Source organism: Ceratotherium simum, chromosome 15 (assembly GCF_057802395.1).
Source record: "Ceratotherium simum simum isolate JZ-2026a chromosome 15, ASM5780239v1, whole genome shotgun sequence".
Classification (NCBI taxonomy): Eukaryota; Metazoa; Chordata; class Mammalia; order Perissodactyla; family Rhinocerotidae; genus Ceratotherium; species Ceratotherium simum.
Genome location: NC_141914.1, coordinates 44,736,258 through 44,759,635, shown reverse-complemented (window position 1 = coordinate 44,759,635; position 23,378 = coordinate 44,736,258). Strand labels below are relative to the sequence as shown.

General features: G+C 35.9%; 1 protein-coding gene across 5 annotated transcripts in view; it reads right to left on the bottom strand.

The window, feature by feature from the left end:
• The window catches only part of TBL1XR1 (TBL1X/Y related 1), a 181,052-nt gene that overhangs the window by 24,017 nt on the left and 133,657 nt on the right, over positions 1-23,378 (bottom strand). For all 5 annotated transcript variants that reach the window (XM_087439996.1, XM_087439994.1, XM_087439992.1 and 2 more), the window contains 7 exons: positions 13,232-13,377; positions 10,867-11,089; positions 10,013-10,145; positions 9,529-9,670; positions 6,582-6,645; positions 6,394-6,491; positions 4,897-4,957 (listed from right to left, as the gene is read on the bottom strand). In XM_087439996.1, coding sequence (XP_087296122.1) covers positions 4,897-4,957; positions 6,394-6,491; positions 6,582-6,645; positions 9,529-9,670; positions 10,013-10,145; positions 10,867-11,089; positions 13,232-13,377 — 867 coding nt within the window. The remainder of the gene's footprint in view (positions 1-4,896; positions 4,958-6,393; positions 6,492-6,581; positions 6,646-9,528; positions 9,671-10,012; positions 10,146-10,866; positions 11,090-13,231; positions 13,378-23,378) is intronic.

The window sequence follows — 23,378 nt, the reverse complement described above, 5'->3', positions numbered from 1 at the left end:
GGGTACATGTGTGTGGTGATGGGTTGTAATTAGTATTTTGGTGGTGAACATGATGTAATCTATGCAGAAATAGAAGTACAATGATGTACACCTGAAATTTTTACAATGTTATAAACCAATGTTACTGCAATAAACAAAAAATTAAAAAAAAAAAATAAAAAAAAAAAAGAATAAAAAATATCCAGCAATCAACAAGGCAAAAGTCACAACGTCTCTCTTCCAAACAAAAGTAACAAGGCATGCAAAGATGTAGGAAAATATGACCAAAATGAAGAGAAAAATCAAATCACCAAAACTGATCTAGAACAAACATGGATGTTAGAATTAGAAGACAAAGACATTAAAGCACTTTCAACTATACACCATATGTTCAAATAGTTAAGCAGAGACGTGGGAGATATTAAAAAAGACCTATATCAGACTTCAGAGATGAAAACTGAAACATGTGAGACAAAAAATGTACTGGATGCAATAAACTGCAGATTAGACACTGCAGAAGATTTGTGAACTTGAAAACAGCATAGAAACTAACCAAAAAAAAAAAAAAATGAACAGAGCATCAGTGACTCGTGGGACATCAAGCAGACCAATAAACATGTAATCAGAATCCCAAGGGAAAAAAAAAAGGGGAGGGGGATATTTGAAAAAAATAACAGTCAAAAATTTTTCAAATTTGAAGAAAACTATGAACCAATAGATCCAACAAGCTCCAAGGACAAGAAACATGAAGAAAATTATACCAAGGCACAACATATTCAAATTGTTCAAAATCAGTGATAAGGAGAAAATTTTAAAAGCAGCCAGAGAAAACAAGATAAATTATGTACAGAGTAATAAGGATGAATATAGTAGCAATTTCAAATATAAGAAAATGTAAATAAGAAGAGAGTAACATTTTCTTTAAAGTACTGAAAGAAAACAACATCACTGTCAACCTTAGAATTCTATACCCAACAAAAATTTCTTTCAGAAATAAAGGTGAAATCAAAAGTTGTTCGGACATACAAAAGCTAAACATATTCATCATCATCAGATTTGCACTATATGAAATGTTAAAGTAGTTCAGGCAGAAAATAAATGATACCAGATGGAAATATGTATCTATGCAAAGGAATGAAGCGTGTTGGAAATGGTAGCTATATAAGCAAAAATTATTTTATTATCTAATATCTTTAAAATATCACTTAAAGGTAGATGGTGATAAGTTAAAGATGCGTACTACAAATCCTAATGCAACCATTGAAAGAAAGATTTACACTTAGTAACCCACCAAAGAAGGAAAAAATGTAATAAAAAAATATTCAATTAATCCAAACGGGGGGGCCGGCCCCGTGGCTTAGTGGTTAAGTGCACGCGCTCCGCTGCTGGCGGCCCAAGTTCGGATCCCGGGCGCGCACCGACACACCACTTCTCCAGCCATGCTGAGGCCGCGTCCCACATACAGCAACTAGAAGGATGTGCAACTACGACATACAACTATCTACTGGGGCTTTGGGGGAAAAATAAATAAATAAAATCTTAAAAAAAAAAAAATCCAAATAGGGGCATAAAAAGAGGAACAAAAGATAACCAGAAATATGATTAATCTAAATTTAATCATATCAATAATCACATAATGTAAATGCTCTAAATACTGGTTTGGCATTAATGCTCTAAATAAAGGCAGAGGTTGATACTGAATGAATAAACAATATATGCTGCTTACATAAAATATACTTCAAATATAAAGACATCAATAGATTGAAAGTAAAAGGATGGAAAAATATATACCATGCCAACACTAATCAAAAAACAGCAAGAGCTATATCAATACCAGACAAGGTAGATATCAGAGCACAGAAAATAAAATGGGAAAAAAAAGAGTCATTAACAAAATGATAAAATTTTGTTAAAGAGGTCAATTCAACATGAGGATACAACATTCCTAAATGTTCATGCCCCTCATAACACTGTTTCAAAATACTTGAAGCAAAAACTGGTAGAGCTTTGAAGGAAATAGAAATTATCGTGTTTCCAATTATTGTTGATGATTTCAATACCACTCTCTGAATAACAGATGGTGTGAGTAGAGAGAAAAATCAGTAAGGCTATAAAAGATTTGAACAACATTATCAAACTTGACCTAAATGACATTTATAGGAACAATGAAATTAAATTAGGAATCAATAATACAAAGATCTCTGAAAAATTCCCAAATACTCAGAAATTCACACACGTCTAAAAAACCCATGAGTCAAAGAAGAAATCAAAATTAAATTAGAAAGTATTTTGAACTGAATGAAAACAGAACATACATAAAATTGTGGGATGTCACTTAGCAGCAGTTGTTAGAGGTAAATTTATAACACTAAATATCCATATTAGAAAAGCAGAAAGGTCTCAAATCAGTGACCTCAACTTCCACATCAAGCAAATAGAAAAAGAGCAAATTAGATTGATACTGAAAGCATGATACATAAAGAACAATTTTAATAACTTCTGACTTTTGAGGGACACTGTTAAAATAATGCAAAGACAAGCCACAGATTGCAAGATAATATTTATAAATACCTGATAGAAGAGTTGTATCCAGAATATATAAAGAACTCACAAAACTCAATAAACAGAAAATAATAAAATTAAGCACAAGGTCCAAAGATTTGAACAGATACTTCACCAAAGACGACATAAAGATGGTAAATTAGCACATGACAATATGCTCAACATCATTAGTCATTAGGAAATGCAAATTACAACCACAGTGAGATACCACTAGATACTTATATTACAGTGGCTACAATTAAAAAAGACTAACCACATACCAAGCACTGGCAAGGATACAGAAGCACTAGAACAGCTACTGCTGGTGAGAATGTAAACCAGTGTGGAAAATGAAAACTTTGGAAAACAGTTGGGCAGTTTATTAACAAGTTAAATATATACCTACCATATGATCTAGCCATTCCATTCCTAGATATTATATTTACACAGGAGAAATGAAAATACAAGTCCATATAAAGACTTGTACATGAATGTTGATAAGTTTTATTTGTAATAGTCAAAAACTAGAAACAACCCAAATTTGCTTCAATAGGAGAATGGATAAACAAACTGTGGTATATCTACATAATGGAATACTACTCATCAACTGAAAGGAATGCAAAATAATTATGCAGCATGAAAGAAGCCAGACCAAAGAGGAATACACACTGTGTGATTCCATTTACATAATGTAAACTAATTTCTGATAAAGAAAGACTATCAGTGGTTGCCTGGGGATGGTGGGGGGGGGGTGCACATGCAGGCGGGGGAGCAGGAGGAAATTTCTGAAGCTAACAGATGTATTGTCTTGAGTGTGATGATGGTTTCAATGGTATAAACATACAGCAAAATGTCAAACTGTCCAATTTAAATACATATACTTTATGTCAATTATACCTCAATAAAGCTGTTAAAAAAACCCAAAAAGCATGGCAAGAAAGAATACTGTGGGTAAAAAGCTTATTTATTTGTAAAATGACTTCAATACCACCTACCTCATCGGGTTGTAGCCAGGCCTAAACAGGATCATGTATACAAAGAGTACTATCTCTAGCACAAAGGCAGTATACATTATATACTAGATAATAACAGTACCACACACATACTTATTTCAATTTTCCACCATTCCTAGGAGGCAGGAGAAACTTTTAGGTGGAATGGCCAGAGGCCTAAGAGAATTCTATCTGGATGAGGACTAGAAGCAAAGATGAAGAGGAAATAAAATAGGTAAACAAGAACTGATGTGTAAATGCCTATTAACGCGGACAGCTTTAACCAAGCTGAATTGTTTAACATAATGCCTGCAAAATTATGTTACCCAGATACTATAGAAAAATCATTTTGCACCTTATGTGGCTTGTTTAGTCACACTAAATAGAAAAAGACAAAAAAGCAAAATGCCAGAAGCTGTAAGCTTCAAGTTTAAAGGTGACACTGTGCCATTGGCTATTTGTGAAAAAGATGTTACCAAAGATTTGAAAATAACTGCAGTTACCAAGCCAGCCCCCAAATCAAAATTCTTCCCAATCACAACAAAATCTTGAAAGAAGCAGTTAAATCAGGTAGTACTAAAACTACTGTTCTAATAGTTACTAGGCATCTTGTTCCAGTTTAATGTTCATTACCGTCATCAGGAAACTCCCTGAAAGTAGGCACAACGGTTCTAGGCCGCAAGGGAGCCCAGGTACTAAAATCCATCAGGTTGTATGCCCTGGTGCATCACTGTATATCAAGGAGGAAGGAGCACACTATTTTGGGGGTTAGATTTATTGTATTTAAGTATCAAATTATTTGTTAAAAGAGAAATTCATCTAAAGCACCAAAGTTTCAACAACAGTGGGAAAGCCTAATTTTTATTTCATGTACACAAGATGACAGATTTAAATACATCAATCCTAAATGAGAAATGACAACAATATCTCCAAATTTGTAGGAGTTTACACAGTATTTTCATATACATTATTTAGTCTTATCCTCATAACAAATAGGTATTACTATTATCCCTCAGTTACAGATAGAGAGTACGAGGCTCAGAAAGGTTAAATGACTTGCTCAGTCTTAAAGCTTGTTAAACAGGGTGGAATTGGCATTATGACCTTAGACCTCCTGGTTCAAAATCTACGTTCTTACTACTAAATAATACCAACCTGAATTGCACCATGCTGCAAATGCTTTTTATAGTACATTTCACAGAAAACGTTTGATGATATTCTGACAATTAATAATCTGAAAGTCAGGGAACAGCAACTCCTCAAAAGACTAGCAACAAGATTAATATTTGCTATTTCAAGATTTTAAATGAATTATACGCTGTTAAAAGTTTAATTAGAAAAACAGAAGAAAGCTCCAGTTCTCATATAAATTTTGAAGATTTACCTGAATGAAAAGGAAACTGTTGCTTGGCTTCACCAGTATGTGCATCCCAAATAATTGTAGTCTGAGATTGAAAAGAAAAGAAAAATACACTGTTAAGAAGTTAAAAAGAGTTTATCATAGATGCATAAATTAGATGTCTAACTATATTAAAACAATACAAAATGTCAGAGTGGATTTAATTTTTTTTACTGATGTCATAATAATTTATAACATTGTGAAATTTTAGTTGTACATTATTCTTTGTGAGTCACCATAGAAATAGGTCCCTTCACCCCCTGTGCCCACCTTCCAACCCACTTCCCCCTGGTAACCACCAAACTGTTCTCACTGTCGGTGTGTTAGTTTATCTTAGAGTGGATTTAATTTTTAACATTTATTTTATCCCAAATAGTACAACAAGGCTATACTCCATTTGGGTTGGGGGGGAGGGGGGTGACTATTAAGCAGTTGAATTTTTCCCTGGTGATTTTTTATGTGTCAACTTACTTCAAATAACAATTACCGGTTGTCTACAAAGTACCAAACATTGTATTAGATTCCTTAAGAAATTCCAGTGCAATAGCGTATTTAAGGTACGATTTTTATAGCTGTTTAGCTATTAGGAGGCAAATTCTTGGTTAATAAAGTAATCAGCTAATTCTTAATATTAACATTTTTAAAGCTCACATTTACATACAGAGGCAGCTTGAATTTTGACAATATTTAAAATCATGTTTTTCATGTTACATCAAAGTATGACATATAAATCTGAATGGATATATTCACAATTCCTTTTAACACCCTCTCATCACTAATTTTGTAAGTCTGGAGACATAAAGTATTGTTTAGTGGCAGTGACCGTTCATTACTAGGCTTTTCCCTCCCATTCCTGGCGTCCTTCACTGTTCTTTCCTTTCTTCTCTCTACCTCCCTTTTTGACAACACACTCAGTTAACTATGAGCATGCACTTTCCTGGATTAAAATAATCTTAAACCCGTAGTCATTTTGGGAGGTGTGGTGAAAGGGATGACCTAAGAAAGTGAAGGAGAAAGAAGGCCATATTTTCAATCTATCCATATTTACCAGCCTTAGGTGAAAAAAGCTGCAAAGATCCTGCATTTCTTACATTTTCAATTAAGTACCAAGAGTTCAGCTAAGAGACTGGCTCTAAGATTTCCCAGGAAATCACTCTAGAGCCATATTCTCTGATGAGATAAACTAGAACCTGCAGTAGGAAAGCAAAGAGCTTGGGAGGTATGACATACATTATGGCTCAAATTTCAGCAAAAATGAGGAGTGGTCACACAGATAAAGAATAAGGGGCATTCTGATGAGTAGATTCAAGAATGAGCTGATAGAAAATCTAGGAAAGCATTTCAATTACTAAGATAAACTCGTACCTAAATTTCCCCAATATGAATGTTTTATTGTTTATGTGAGTAGTAGAGAAAATATTACTTTCAATTATACTCTGTAACACATTAACTTTTATAGAACGTAGTTTAATGTTCTTTTACCTTGTCTACTCCAGCACTTAGAATGAAATTTCCTTTCTTATTCCATTTTAATGCAAATATAGGGCCTTTATGCTGCCCCAAGGTGCTAGCAAGGTTACCTAATATTCAAAAAGAAAAACATTAAAATCACTTCAAGCTTTATAACTTAGATCAACAACAACAAATGAAAAGAAAAACGCTTCATTTACCATCTTTAGTCCATATTCTGGCAAACCCATCGTATGAACCAGTTGCTAGAAGTGTACCTTCACTCTGTCAGAGAAACATATTTCTCTCAGTTATATAATCCAGAAAGGGGCTTTAATTGTTATTAGAACAGTTCATGTTTAAATCCCAGGTACAGCAAATCCTTGACACTCTCTGCTCCAAAACTTTCCAGTTTTGCCTGTTTGGGAGTGCCGCCCAAGGCCTAGAAACACCTTCATTGCTGTGAAGTTAGCATTTTGGCAGCATTTAGTCAGTGTGTGAGCCTTAATCCAAATCTCAAGAATGGCAGGAACTGCTCTGGAGCAGGATCAACATCCCCCTCATGCATGTTAGGGTCTACTGTATTCTCACAGATGTACAAGGCTAAAGATGGCGTAGGCTGGTGGATTTGGGAAGGACATCAAAATCATCATCTTATAATGATTTAATAGAAGTAAAAAGTAAAATCTTCCAAAATATTTCATTATGATTTGAAGTTTTCATAAGATCCTCCCTCTAAATCTTTTATTATCTAAACCAAGTGTGTGTGCATGTGTGTGTATGATCCAAATAATATTGCTATTTCAGATGCTCAGATTCTTAAATATCACTGAATGTTTCTTTCTTTTGTTAATTCTTTCCCAATATGAAATCCTTACCATTAAAAAAAGTAACACAGGAAAAGGAGGCAGAAAAGAGTGTAGGCTGACTTTATAGTTAATGAAGTGAGTACAACTGCCTGGAACTACTTTACCACAAGGAAAAATCCATACCAATTTTTCTAATCTTATATTCCCTTGCTGTGCCTTGCCTTCATGAATGGTACAACGGAAGGACAGATCTAACTTATTCTACAGAAGTGCAAGTTACTCTAGAGTGCATTAAACAGACTACTGCTGGATGAGTAAACATTACTGGAGACACAGAATAAAATCTTGCCTCAGTACTTTCTTGACACTTTTTGGTAAGGGCACTGAAAACAAGACTATCTCCTTCAGAACTTGCAAGCCATTTGGCTGTACAGGTAAGTAACAAACAAACAAATGCCAGTTCTGGGGGTTGTAGACTCGGTGCTGCCGGGATCTGTAAATCTCCTATGGTTCTATCTGAGGAAGACAAAGCCATACTGAGGCCAACAGCAAAAGTTTATTTGCAGACTCTACACAATGGGAAGTTTCCTTTAAACTAATGGTCCCCAAATGTTTTAGTTCATGGACCACTGAAGTAGGAAAAGAATACTTTAAAGATCAGCTATCTCACAGGCTCTTGCTTTAGTCACAGAAAAGAACCATTAATCAAGGATAATGTTTTCCCCTTTTAGTGGAAGATTCAAGTTCATAGTGAGTAACACATTTCTGAAAAGTCCACCCTTTTTAAAACTATAACTTGCAGTTCAGAATCACCAGGCTCAACAGACCGTTTGTTAACCATTCCTTTCAGCGTAAACTGTAAATTTCATTAAATTAATATGGTCTCTGAGGCAAACAGCATAGAAGGCTATAATGCCTTTGATCTAAGTTATAATAAGGTCCTACATTAAGAAAACAATTCTTGGGGCCGGCCCTGTGGCTTAGCGGTTAAGTGCGCGTGCTCTGCTGCTGGCACCCCGGGTTTGGATCCCGGGCGCGCACTGACGCACTGCTTCTCCCACCATGCTGAGGCGGCATCCTACATACAGCAACTAGAAGGATGTGAACTATGACATACAACTATCTACTGGGGCTTTGGGGAAAAAAAAAAGGAGGAGGATTGGCACGGATGTTAGCTCAGGGCTGATCTTCCTCACCAAAAAAAAAAAAAAAAAAAGAAAGAAAACAATTCTTAGTCCCGACCCTACATCCAACTAATAATGCAAAGTGCTAAAACCTCTTTCCATTTTTAGAATTGTCAACTTTATAGGAGGCAAAGGGTAAATACATTGCTGGAAATTTTGGAAGAGAACATCAGCAAAATCTAGCTGTGGGCTCTGGAAGAATTTCATAGAAAATGAGAACTTTAAAGATGGATCTCATTCCTTGGAATGAGATTTGGAAGATCTTTTGGAAAGCCCCACAAAAAAGTTGTTAAACAGAGGCGAGAGGAGGAAAGGATGTTCACTTGCTGAGGAAAGGATAGCGACCCCTAAAATTCCTGGTAACACTGAAATAGTCTAAGAGGCTTCTTAGAAGTGGGGTAGGGTGCAGGTAAAAAATGGATGCAAAGTTACAAAGAAGGAAAAAGGCAACAAAGAATAAAGGGAAAGATAAAGGAACTTTAAAAATGCTAATTTTCCACAAATTAATCATGGGAATGAAAACAAACTAAGCTGTTAATCATGTATTTGAAACAGAAAGGGTGAAGCTTTATCAACAATGAAATCAAACTTTCCGGTAAGTCCAGGTAGTCACGTTATCTCTGAAAGATGTCAAATCACACACAGAATCAGAGAATTATAAGATTCCTATAGCTAGAATAAAGCTTATAAGTAATCTAGACTAATGGTCCCTAAAAGGCAGCTGGCAATAAAGTTTTCATCAATTCACAGCAAGATGAGAAAAACAAGAACGTGTTTTTATTACATGGACTTCTCTTACCACTAGCAAAGGACTTAGTACTTAAGGACTTATGTGCCTATTACTGATTTTCATTTACTGCCTCATTTACTGTCACACTTCTACATTCCACGTGAGGAAAATGAAGACTAGAGTGGCCGACCACCAGTTTTACAAAGGTTCTGCTGCTAGACAAACTGAAGAGCTGGAAGTTGAACCTTGATCTTACTGCTCCAGGGCCAGCCTTTGTTTTTAACACCACATTTGGGGATGGGGACTCCTAGTTTGTTGCTCTCATTAGTTAGTGAAATGCGAAAATATCTGAACAAATGGACAAACCATGTCATTAGTTCTCAGGCTCAGAGAGGTCAAGTCTACTAGTAACTACATCCACCATGGACAATATAGTGATACTCACATTCCAATCTAGAGACGTCACGTCCTTGTTGCTGGGGACGTCTTGCCCTCCTTCTCGTATACAATGTCTAAGTACCAACTGTGTGGAGCCACTAGTGCTATTTTCACTAAGATTCCATATTCTTGCTGTTGAGTCTCCAGACCTATAAAGTACGTAATATATTTTAAATCCTCGTGATATTCTCAAGTATCCCAGAATTAAAGCAACATATTTACATTCTATTATTAACAAGGCAAATGACAGACTATCAGGGATTTCCACTTCCAGTATTTTTTTCCATCTCTATTTTGGGGGCCCCAAGCACTCCTGAACTACTAAGTTTAATTAAAACTTCTAAGATTACTTTATGAAGGAATAAAGATTTACAGAGGGAAAACAAGCAACAACAAAAACCTGAAAATGTTAAGTAATGCATTTATAAAATGTGTAATAGTTCAGTAAGATATTTTAAAAATCCATTTTAGTTTCACTTTGAAAAACATACCCTGATGCCAAGAGATCACTAACGGGATTCCAGGCACAGATGAAAACTTCAGATTCATGGCCCCGTAACACAACTGCTTTATTAGGAGGGATTTCAACATCCCCATCCACTTCCATCATATCAGTATGATTATCTGCATCATGAGAAACAAGTGGAAAATTCCAGTTAGGTAATATGACAACATCCTGGGGGGGAAAAAGAATTCTTAACCAGTAAATACTCCCTTTATAATACATGGTGTAACTTTTTTTTTTTTTTTTAACTATGTCAGGTAATGATGAAAATGAGTATACAGTACTTAACACATGAAAAATAAATTCCTACTTTTAGTTAAGTACCATCATACTATTTTTAAAAGATATATGTATGTGAGTGCTTAAAGGTGGGGGATGGGGGGTAGAGAAGGACTGCTAAAGGTTAGACCGAAACATGGCTAAAATGATAAAATGGTGTGAACTAAATATATCCACGCCAATACTATTCTGAGTTTCTGCCAGTAGGGGTTGCTGATATCATTCATATAACATGAGAGTTGCCTTTATATCTCCATGTCAAAGCTTTATTGTATTTGTTAATGACTAGTATTACAAACTTTATTTAGAAATCAAATGCAGATGCAAAATTCATTTAACAGTAGAAAAATGGTTTCTAAATATTTAAAAAAGGAAATAAAATTCATGAAAGTGAATCTAGCTTTTTGGAGCTTTAGAAATAAAAATCTGAATTGTGTGATACAAGTTCCCCCACGCTGGCATAAATGAAATAGATGATATTATTTCAGCTTAGAAGATGAGATATCCCCATAAGGTAAAATCTCTCTTCTGAAAAGGAATTATTAAAAATTCTTAGCTCACTTGCTATAGTATGCGCTCCATTCTCCTCCCCATTTGCTGTGTTTTCTCCATTTTTTGCAGATCCTTGTGGGTTTGTTGCAGCTGCGGCAGCTGCAGCAGCTGCTGCTTGTTGCTGTGCAAGCTTATCTCTGTAAGCTTGTTGTCTCGTCTGTACTACATCAGGCATGACGGCATCTATCAGTGACAGAGACTCTATCGGTCGACCATCAAACAAAGTACCATCCTGGATTTGGAAAATTGTGAGAGAAGAAAATTCAAAGGTAACACATTTATAGTAATTTGTATTCATATAAGTCAAAAGGAAAAATGAAAATCTTCATTCCAAGAAGAAACACTTTTAGATAATTTTCTGAATGCATGTAAGAAGGAAAGGAATCAGGAGGGCAAAAGGAAACTTCAAGAAGCAACTGCAAATAGCTACTTAAATTTTCCTCCTCACCTGTTCATACTGTTAAATGTTGCACAGATAAAGCCGCAATATTGTAAGGAATAATAAAAAGTAGGCCCACACGATTATTAGATTATTAATTAGATTCCAAAATACTGTTAGTCAAAAGTAATGACCAATATGAAAGAGTTCATACAATGATAAGAGATTTGGTGCCACATTATAGTAAATACTTCTTTAAAACTAAAAACTTTAAAAATAGCTTTGTTGGACTCACAAGTTTCTTGTGATTTGATTAAAATATTTAAAGAAAAATAGATTTCAGAAATTATGCCATACGATCATCTCATTTTACTAATGTTGAAATGCAAGCACAATAAGGCTTAAAGATTTGTTGAAGTTACACAGCTAGTCAATGGCAGCTGGGGTCTCTTAACCAGTGCTATTCAAAGTGTGATCTAAGACCAACAGCACCACCATCACCTGGTAGCTTGTTAGAAATGCAGATTCAGACCTACAGAATCAAAAATCTCTGATGGACTCAGGAATCTGGGTTTTAACAAGCTCTCTGGGCGAGTCATGTGCACTAACATTTGAGAAGTACCATCATAACTCATAGGCTAGTGCTCTTTAATTTTATGTAGTTGCTATAATTTTCCAAAGCTCCTCTCACTGATATGAGGAAATTCACAATTAATAAAAAGTTCTCCGGCAAGCACAAGAAGAGACACAGAGCAAGTCAGAAATAGAAATAGTGCAAATTAGCTAGGAATGTGCATATGTGAAGATGGGCTCGCTTCAGCTGGTGAACACACACTGCTGACAATCTACAGTGGTGTGATGGGGGCTCTGAGTTACAAAAACACAGCGTATCTTTCTTCTTTCTGAATTGTCAATTGTAATGGAGTATTTGAGGAACAGGAGAATGTATTTTAACTTATAAGTGACTTAAAAATATTAAAACCAACACAGATACATCATGGAGTACCTACATTAAATCTACAAAAAATTTTTCAGATAAAATGAAACTTCTGGCTACTGGTTGAAATTGTTTATCACCCTCTGTAATAAAAGATACTTTGGGAGTGAAAGTGCTAAAAGACAATGAGGACATTTAATTTAGCAGTAGTGGATTTTTCAGTGATAGAGATGAGGAAACTCAAAAATAATAAAATCAATATTAGTATACTATACAATTATAGTAATAAATATTGATATAGAAACCACAGATGCTTCAGTTTTAGAAATACTTGCAAAATGAAAGGAGAACATGTTAATTTTTGAAATAAAAATACATAAAAAGCTCCACATATCATAAATCCTGACCATATATGAAAATTTTCAACTAGACCAGGGTTTGCAAACTTTTTCCACAAAAGATCTGATAGTAAATATTTTATGCTTTGCAGACTATAAGGTCTCTGTCAGTACTCAATTCTGCTATTGTAGCACAGAAGTAGCCAGATAATATATAAATGAATGAGCATGGCCGTGTTTCAGTCAAACTTGACAAAGACAGGCGGCAGGCAGGATTTGGCTCATGGGTCACAGCTGCCTGACACCTGAGCTCAACTACCTATATATGGATCTTAGATAGGCAATAGTATCAAGAGTTGGCTTTAATTACAAACTGCCTTCCAAAATCAGGTATAACCAAATAACTTGAGATTTTCTCATTTTTCAGACTATCAATTACGGTCTCAGCATTCTACAGCACAACGCTGCTGTTTTAAAGAAAATTATTTCTTACTGTTTCTTATAAAACCACATAAAGGGAAATAAGTAACAGATAACGGTCCTTACAGTTGGGAGGCGACATGCCTTGCCTGTGCGACCTAACTGTTACATTAGCAATAACCCTCTTCAATTTTGTTAACCTGGCGAAGCTGAAGTCAGATAATGAATGAGCAAACAAAGTAAGAGATTTAAGGACATATTTAAGAGTAAGAATTAGTATTTGAAAGAAGTCTTTCTTACCTCATTAATACTAACTTCTGCCTCTACATACTGTAGACCTTTCTGGATGATAGAAATCAACGCAGCAGGTGGGACGAGGGCACCATTTATGTTAGACTGGCTGATATGGCTTTCTATACCAAAGGTAAATGCTGAATGAGAAAATCCTAAGAGCAAAAGAAAAGGTATAAGAACTTACCCTCCGTAGTGGCAACATGCCATATGTCACAAAGGAAAGACCTCTATCATCTTTCAAAACCACATTCCACCCATCTCAGTCTGCAACGTCTGAAATCGCAGACTGTTAGCTAAGGTCAAACATGTTTTTAAACAAAGAAATAGCAAAATCCAAACATGTTAACCTTTATATAGTTTCCTTTTTACTTTAATTACATAATGTACTATTTAAAATGTCTAGTACATATAAAATTTAGCAGTAGCACATAATTTTCCTTAACAAATATCATCAAACTGTAAAGTTGAAAAAAGCCTTTGGAAATCAAGCGACTCAAATGCTTCACTCAAGATAAGTTAGGCCAAGATAAATTAAGTGACATTTAATATTTTTGTAGTATATTTAAATTTCTATGTACAAATTGTCAAACACTTTATAAATTCAATATTTTGTAGGTTTTTAAAAAAACTACTTATGAAATAAAAAGCAAACTAAAACATAAGAAATGAAAATTGAAATTTAATGATGAAAAATACATTGTTTGTATGAGTTAAGTGCTAAAAAAAAATTTACTAATTCTTTGCCACTTCGTAATAACCCATCTAAATGAAAGCTTTAGGGAAATGAAGAGTTAGCAAGTGAAAAACCAGTTTCTATGTCTCCATCAGCAATTCTTTGATTTTAATTTGAAATACCTGAAACCAAAACCACGTAACAAAAATCTCTTTATGTTGGTCTTGCTTTTTATGAAAGTCAAATCCAAATTCAAAAGTAAAATTCTAGTAAACTGATAGACCCAAGTGGGGTTATTCTTTGTACCAAAATATCCATCAGAGCTTACCATTAAATAGTAATTGTCACTAATGTATTTTAAACAATTAAATTATACATACAATATACAACGTCAAACTTTCATACTAAATAAAGTAAATGAATACGGGCTTACTGGGCCTTGGCTAAACTGATTCAATCTATAAACTGTTGTCCAGCCCATCTATCGTAGGTTTTTTAGTGCTTAGTCCATGTCTTGTTTGCATTTTGTGCTTCCACTCTTTGGCTCCTTGTGGCACTTATGAACAGTCTATAAAAAATACTGTGGGCTCACAAATAGCATGTGGCTAGGAAATAGTTTCACTAGTTAATAGACAAAGTACACCTAAGTTGATCTTCCTCATGGCTCCTTCCTTCCCTCTTTGGAACACCTAATCATTCCAATTCCTTTAACTACCCACAGTGAGAAGTGAAAAGATGTTACCTTTAAGACTTTGATTTTAACCTCATGATTTTGCCCAGAGGCAAAATCATTATTAAACACATTTATAGTTTTCAACTTACCCTGAGCTCACAGAGATGGCTAAGAAACATACCAATGAAAATAAAGCACCATTTTGCATAGTCCCTATCAAGAAACCCACAACTACTTAAATATGAGTAGATTCCAGATCGCCGGGGTAGAAGGCTGAGAATACAGACTGGGAAGGCTGAGGAGAAAGGTTGAGAGATATGGCAGTGAAATCCATATGCAGTGAGGTTGACGACTCCTGTTTTCAATTACATACTCCTCTCTAAATAAATTCTGCAGTAAATCACAAATAGGATAAAAAGCTTAACAGCCAAGTGGCTTAGAGATTTAAGAAGACTTCAAGAAAGACAGTATCATTTACAGAGGGCCTACACTATGCACACATGTATAATTTTATTATTATTATATATATATATTTTTGGTGAGGAAGATTGGCCCTGAGCTAACACCTGTGCCCATCTTCCTCTGTTTTGTATATGGGATGCCACCACAGGATGACTTGATGAGCAGTGTGTTAAGTCTGTGCTTGGGATCAGAACCCGCAAACCCCAGGCTGCTGAAAGGGAGTGTGCTAACTTAACCACTATGCCTCCGGACCAGCCCCTAATTTTATTATTTTATTTTATTTATTCATTCATTCATTCATTTATTTTGGTGAGGAAGATCGGCCCTGAGCTAACATCTGCCAATACTCCTCTTTTTTGCTGAGGAAGACTGGCCGTGGGCTAACATCCATGCCCATCATCCTCCACTTTATATGGGACGCCGCCACAGCATGGCTTGCCAAGCGGTGTGTCAGTGCGCGCCCAGGATCTGAACCGGTGACCCCTGGGCCGCCACAGCGGAGCGCGTGCACTTAACCGCTTGCGCCACTGGGCTGGCCCCAAATTTTATTATTTTATAATGTGAATTAGCAGATGGGAAAACAGCCACTAAGAGAATAAGGGTTCAAATTCATTCAAAGACCATGGGGGTAACCACTACACTCCGCTGCTCCTACTGGCCAGTTAGAATATGGTCAAGGATAAAGCTAAAGCAGAGTGATCTCAAGTTTACTAACAGAAAATAAAAGATTGCATCACTGTTCTTCTGTTTTAACTCAGAGTGTTAGAAAGTGGTGTCAGTGGGCCGGCCCCGTGGCTTAGCGGTTAAGTGCACGCACTCTGCTATTGGCGGCCCGGGTTCGGATCCTGGGCGCGCACCGATGCACTACTTCTCCGGCCATGCTGAGTTGGCGTCCCACATACAGCAACTAGAAGGATGTGCAACTATGACATACAACTATCTACTGGGGCTTTGGGGAAAAAAAGGAGGAGGATTGGCAATAGATGTTAGCTCAGGGCTGGTCTTCCTCAGCAAAAAGAGGAGGATTAGCATGGATGTTAGCTCAGGGCTGAGCTTCCTCACAAAAAAAAAAAAGAAAGTGGTGTCAGTAGTGCATGAAACCTTAAGACATCTTATTAGCAAGGTTTTTAAAGTGTTTTGATTTTCATAAGCTTTAAAAATTGTAGCAAAGTCCATGATTTCTGTATTCTCCAATTCATGGGTACAATTTAAATAATCAAAATCATTACATTTAGACCTTGTTTAACCAGATGATAGAGCTCAAGCTTATGTCCAAGGATATCCTCAGAGCTTCAGGTGGAAAAATGTCAGTTTTTGGCTGAAATGTTACACATATCCTGAATTAGTTCTGTCAGACCAGGAGAGTAGCTATCATGGTGCCTACATTCATCTCAAGTTATTGCACATGCGATAAGAATGTTCTAAACAGCAAGAAAACAACCCTGAAGTGGACGTTAGCGTTGTTTTGGCACTTCTCATTAATGTTTATGCTAAAGAATGTCCACACTTAAATGTTCTCCTTAAATAAATGCTGAATTCAACTATAATTTTTTGCTTTATTTCTAGTCATAGCATTACATGCCAGCTTAAAATCATTATGTTCAAAACTACTTCTCCTCCCCTCCCTAAAATTTCTTTTTCCTTACAAATTTCTGACCTTACACCTAAAAGTCATCCTAACTCCCACCTCAGCCCCTGGCATTCCACCATTCAACAAATCCTATCAATCTTACCTCTCTGGTCTCTGTCATTGACTTTCCTTTCCTGCCAGAACCCGGAATTTAGTCCACATCATCCTTTGCCTGGACTATTACTGCCGTTAAGTTCCTTTCCTCTCTTCCCCAGTTCAGTACATTTGCCACACTACAGCTTGAATACTACTTGTAAAACAAAAACTGCTCATATCACTCCTTGAGCACTTTCAATGATCCCTTTGGCCTTCATAATAAAGGCCAAACTCCTAAGTATGGCTCACAATTACTTTTGTAATCTGACCCTGTCTATCTCTCCAGGCTCCTCTCCTCGATTCCACATCCTCACCCTTCCTCCTATTGCACATGAAGTTCAAGTGATTGCCAATTACACCTTGAACAGCTGTGCTATCTCATGCTTTTGGCCTTCTGTGTTCCTAAAGCAGTTTTCTCCTATCTGAATAGAGGTGAAGTCCCTCCATTCACTGCCCCAGGGCTGATCATTCTCTTCTACAATAATCCTATAACTTGTATATGTATGGGATTTACCACACGGAATGGTTATCATCTGTGTGTATGTGTGCATATGACTACTAGACTGGGCTGCCTGAGGAAATCGTTTATGTTCTAGTAATCTTTTAATTCTGGAAAACTAGAACATTACCTAATTTAACCAGTGCTCAAAAAACATTAAATCAGAATGCAATTCTACTATACCTTGGCACTTCAGAAAACCTGTACATCCAGAAAAAGCACATGACTTAAATCTTCCTTGAAAAACAAAACTAAAACTTGAGCCCGGCTATGCCAGAAAATATTCCCATTTAACTGTAAGCATATTTGCAGGAAATACTTTTTCAGGGACAGCTTTTGATTTACATATAAGAAGGCAAAAGGGATCAACCAAAATCTGTGCAATGTTGAAGTCTGCCCTGATTACCTAAAATAGCATCCCTTCCTTCCAGGGGTAAGAGCAAATCTGATATAAATAATAGCTCTGTAATCAAGTACTCTTGATTGCAAGCTGAGTAGGGTAGTTGAGGACAGGACACTGTGACCATCACTCATTCACAGGGTTGTGGGGAGTTGGAGCAGACTTGACAGCACACAACTACAAAATCAAGTCCTCTACACATTCATTAGGGTGATTAAGATTTAGGAGGTAGAAAAGAAACTCCAGAGAGGAATAAGGCTGAAAACCATGAAGTTCAGTATCTAGTAATCCAGCAATCCAGACCAGCAGTGGCAGGGCGGTATCTGTGGTTACGCATGAGACCGAGCACCGTTCCCCCGTAAGAAGCAAGATCACAAAACAACCATTTCTACATATCGCTCATTTCAGGGAGTGCTTTCCCCGGGAATGGCAGGGATTGTGTTCTCAAAGGGGCGTTAGTCCTCCAGAGCCTGCCAACTCGACTTTACCAACAGAGCATACAGGAACATGAAAATGGGCCTGGAACGTCATGGTTATGGTATAGGGGGTCCGAACAAGAAAAAAGAAAAAGCAAAGCTTAACTATTATCACAACATGGTGCCCTAGTCTGGAAGGAAAATCTAATTTATCCAAGGACCTATTTAAGCTTCAGGTCAGAAAAGCCCAGAAAATTATATTTGAAGAGTTAGATCCAGCACTCATTAAAAAAATAAAGGAAAATGTGGAGAAGGAAAAAAAATTACAATACCAAAACCTAAATGCAACTGTTAATACTTTTTATTTCCTTTTTTTCTTTACATACTGCTTTTTTCCAGCACAATATACATTGGCTATACAATTTTGTGCCCTAATTTTGCCCTTAAAAATATATATAATTACAAGCATTTTATATGAACTATATTTTCTGAAATGATTTTAATATCATCATAATACTCAGCCAATAAATGTACTCACATAGTAAATTACTCATCTCACAGCTGGACAAAATGTACCTTCCCAATGTACACTATTTAAAAAGAATCTTGCCTCAAATATCTATGTGTATAGATATTTTGTCAGGTATATATTTTTTTCTCCTTAGGATGGATTCCCTCAAAAGTTGAAAGGGACATGAGCATTTTAAAGGAAGTTTTCTCATGATTGCCAAATTGCTTTCCCCCAAAACTGCGCAAATTTATAACGCCATCAGCAATTTACATGTTTCCTTATACCCTCACTACACTGGCTATTCGTAAAAAAACACAAAGATCACTAATAAGATTGAGAAAGTTCTCTGTTTGGCAACCTCTGTCTTTTAACAAGTATGTCAGTACTTGTCAGTAGGAATGTATAATAGGAATTTCCTCTATCAGCAAAAAATAGTCATTTAACTTACAAAAAGAGGAGAAAAACTGATTTGGAAGTATAAAATTTACCAGCATTTATGACAATTGCTTGCTGTTTATCATTAATTGGTCACGTGTACAACTATATGTGTCAAAGTAATGTTACTGCATATTTTATTTGATTATAAAGCAAAACTATGTATACCTATTTGCACTTTTCTACCTGACTATCTATTCATAAAAATTAAAAGAAAGACTAAAGGTGGATATACCAGATCCTGAGCTCTCCTCACTCCAGTTCTTCATGGCTAGAGGCACATCACTGACAGCCAGTTTAACCTGACTCCATCCCGTGCACTGTCAGTCTGTTTATAAATGGCACCAGCAGAGGGATATGTAGGAAGGAATGTTTAGCCCAGTTACCTTTATCTAAGTCAGGAAAAACTACACTCTCATTTGATTGCTGAGATTTTATTAGCCATTGTAGAGGTTAATACAAAATCATTCAATGAAAAAAAATGAACGAATGGGTTATTTGGTGTTACAGATCAGAACTTTAACGTTATACATGGACATCCAGGTTAGTTTGTGCCTACTATGATCATGTTTAGATTTCTAAATTAAGTGTGCGTGTGTGTGTGTGTTTGACGTGATCTTATAAACAAGTAGAGCATTTGAAGTAAGCAACACCTCACGAAAAGTGTGGTGAAAGGCCTCTACCCAGGGAGACTTGATATCTCTTTGAAAAGTCGGAAAACAGTGGAGAGAGGCGGGCTGGGGGAGACACAAGATGATCTTTCATGAACCAAACGTTTTAAGCCTACAAATATCATCACTTCTCATAATTGGAGACTGTATGGCAAGATAAACCTCAGTTCTAAAAAAATGAGGATTTTAAAGAATAGTAGTATTCAGGATTACAATCTAGAAAACAACTCAGTAATAAGAACATCCTGTTTTTACATTTTCCAGTTAGTCTTCAACCATAAAATCCAACTGTTCTACAGCATCCAATAGTCAAGTACACTGTAAGTAGAAATGCTATTGAGCTCCTAAACATGTAGTAGATGAGAGTTAAATCTAGAATCAAGAATTCTCCCCCAAAGCAAATACACAATTTAAGCAAAATACAACTATATCTTATACAAAGCAACAAGAAAAATGGGTGCCACAAATTTCACAAATAATTGCCAGAAACAATTTCTCTAGAAAAAAATAAACTAAAACTGTGAATAACTACAGGAGAGTCAAAGGTGATGCAAAAGGGCCGGGGGGGTGGGGGGTGGGGATTAAAAAAGTCCAAACCAGTTTAGCTCTTATAAAATTAACACTGTATCAGGTTCTGTTATATACAACTGAGCATGTACCACTTATTCTGCATATAGTTGCTAGATATGAGTTATTAGGGCAACCAAATTATTAATTAGTGAAGGGTGCATACTGAATCAAGTCAATCATTACTTACAGTACTACACGTCAAATACACTCAATTTTCAAGTCATCTCAAAAGAGAAAAACATAACTAATTTTATTCCCTAGGAAATATTTGTTGAATATGGAAGACTAGTTCATAAAAGCACAAAATGGTGATGACCAAAGTAATCTGATTAGGGTGAACTTTCTAGAAATAAAATTGAGAAAAATAAAAAGTTGTAACACTTAATAAAGACATCCTACAATAAATACACTTTTCTCTTAATTAGTTTTAATGAGTAGGGTCTGGTTTATCTCAAACAGAAGTCTATAAAACATTTGAGGCTGAATATCACAATGTAACCCTTTTACAATAAGCAACAAATTTTGTGGATGAGGAAACTGAAGCTCTGAGAAGTTATGTCATTCAAGGGAAGGAAAGGTACTTTTAAAAGACAATATCTTCTAGTGCTGGTAACAGTCCTAATAGGATGACCACACATAGCATCTAAGATTAAAAAAATTTAAGTGATTTTCTTCCCTCTGAAGATAGATACCAAAGTCCAGTCAATATTTAAACACTGTTTGCAGACAACAAATATTAGATATTCTTACTGAAAAACATTATTTATAAATCACACATTTATCAAAACATTAACAAAACTTTTATAAGGTGTTTTTTGGACTTTCTGACTGAGAGCTTTTAGATGATGAGACAAGCAGCAAAAGGAAATTTTATTTTCCTTGGTGGTTGTCTTTACAAACCAGCCCTTTGAATGTCTGTGCACAGATACTTTCTTTGTCATGATTATTTCCTTTCTTCCTATCTCCTAATCCTATTTAGTACTCTTTTATAAGAAAAATATCAATATTAAGATTCCAGCTTCTTCTGTATTGCTTTAAATCTTTTAAGAGAAATATTTATAGCCTGAAGTAATTTACAACATATTTCTTAGATATTTAATGATTAGTTCTCAATCAGTATCTCTTGTAAATTATGGTGATAAATACACTAAAACCCCAAAACAACCCAGAGAAGTAATTACTTGATTAAGTGAGTCCAAAAGAGAATCAATTGCAAAAATGGCCATTTTTGTGTATAATTAGCCGTCAGAACCAAAAAAGAGCTTTTGGAATAAGCGGCAAGTGCTGAGATGGGCTGGATTCTGTGCTCTATCTGAAACCTGTCCTGAGCAGACAGAACTACAAATTTCTTAAACTCTTTCTCATCTCCTATTTCTGGAAATAATTTCAAATGAATGTTTCATAGTATCCTTTATGATGTAAACATGCCTCCTCATTCTTGTAAAATCTTGCCTATAAATACAAATACACCACTTTTAGTGGCAGCTCCCTCTTCAGGAGATATTCTCACACTGCCAACCTCAATGTGTACATTTCATGCTTTCTACTTTATCTCGAATAGTTACTAAACATAATTTTTCTTTCAAGATATTATGAATATGCTACATACCTGCTGTCAACTTCCCTGTCAAGTTCTAATTGTCTTACAACTAACATGGACCAGTGGCTTTCAAACTTTATTATGCCTAAGAATCACCTGGGGCATTTGTAAAATGTAGATTCCTGGGCCCCACTCGCTGTTGTCTAAGTGATTCTGATGCTGGTGGTCAGAGGAGCAAACTTTAGAACTCGGGTACAGGTGGTTCTTAAATTTATGGCAAGTTGCATTCCTAGAAAAATTGCCATAAGCCAAAATGTCATCAGTTGAGTCTGATTTTCCCCTGTAAATCATAATGTAAATAGGAAGTTACACATTTTATAAAGGGACTGCTGCTCACATTTTTGGAGATGTGGCTTAACACTGTACTTCATCACCAGTACACTGTAAAGTATAAAGCTTTCTAAAGCATACACAAAGCACAACTAAGAACACAGTAAACAATTACAAAAGACTTAATATGATATCAGTCTACCATACCAAGTTTGTTTTTTTAAAATATAATTCTTGCTTTATTTTTACTGCAACATAAAACATGGAATTTAGAAAGGTCTTCTCTGAGAACATATGCAACCTAAGAAGACTTTTGATAATATGTAATCACTGGACACTTTCAGAAATTAATCCAGAGTATTATTTTACTGCCTCTTTTACTTGCTGTATTTTCTTATAGCAACATAAAAACATCACTTTGTGGACTTCTGTTTGGGAACAAGAAGATTTGAGTGTTTATTAGCATCTCTAACTTCACCTTGCCCTATTTCACCTCAGCATAGGCCGAACCACAGGATGCTGCTGAGCTATTCAACTGTTTCTGATCTCTAGAAACAGTAGTTTCAATATCATTCAACCTAAACAGATGCCTTTACAATAAACCTATAAGCTGTTTAATATATCTCCCATCTGGTGATCCTTCGCAATGCTTTTTTGCTCTGGTGTCCAAGCCCTCAAAGCTCTGGCTTAAATGGTAGTCAGATTCAAAGGCAGAGAAAGCAGAGTTCGTTTTAACCCAACAAATTCTTTCCATTTTGGCCATAAGTACTACATAACAATATCCAAACGTGTGCATACATGTTATATACGTAACAATTACTAGGTCACTACTTTTTCCACTTTATTAATCATTTTATCTTATTCAAAATATTCTATGGGTGTCCTCTTTGGATCTGCCTTCAATACCAGTTTACCAGTTGAAAAAGAAAACAAGATCTATTAACTTCAAAGCTTCATAACAAGTATATTCTGCGCTGGTTCGTTACTTTAGTTTCTTCTCTTTTTCCCTCCCTTGCTGTTACTGGACATCATTTTCTCAGCTGTTCCAGGCCACAGAGGAGAAGAGATGGTGCTTGGGAATAGAAAACTCTTTTTTTTTGTGTGAGGAAGATCAGCCCTGAGCTAACATCTGCCAATCCTCCTCTTTTTTGCTGAGGAAGACTGGCCCTGGGCTAACATCTGTGCCCATCCTGCTCCACTTTATATGGGACGCTGCCACAGCATGGCTTAACAAGCGGTGCATTGGT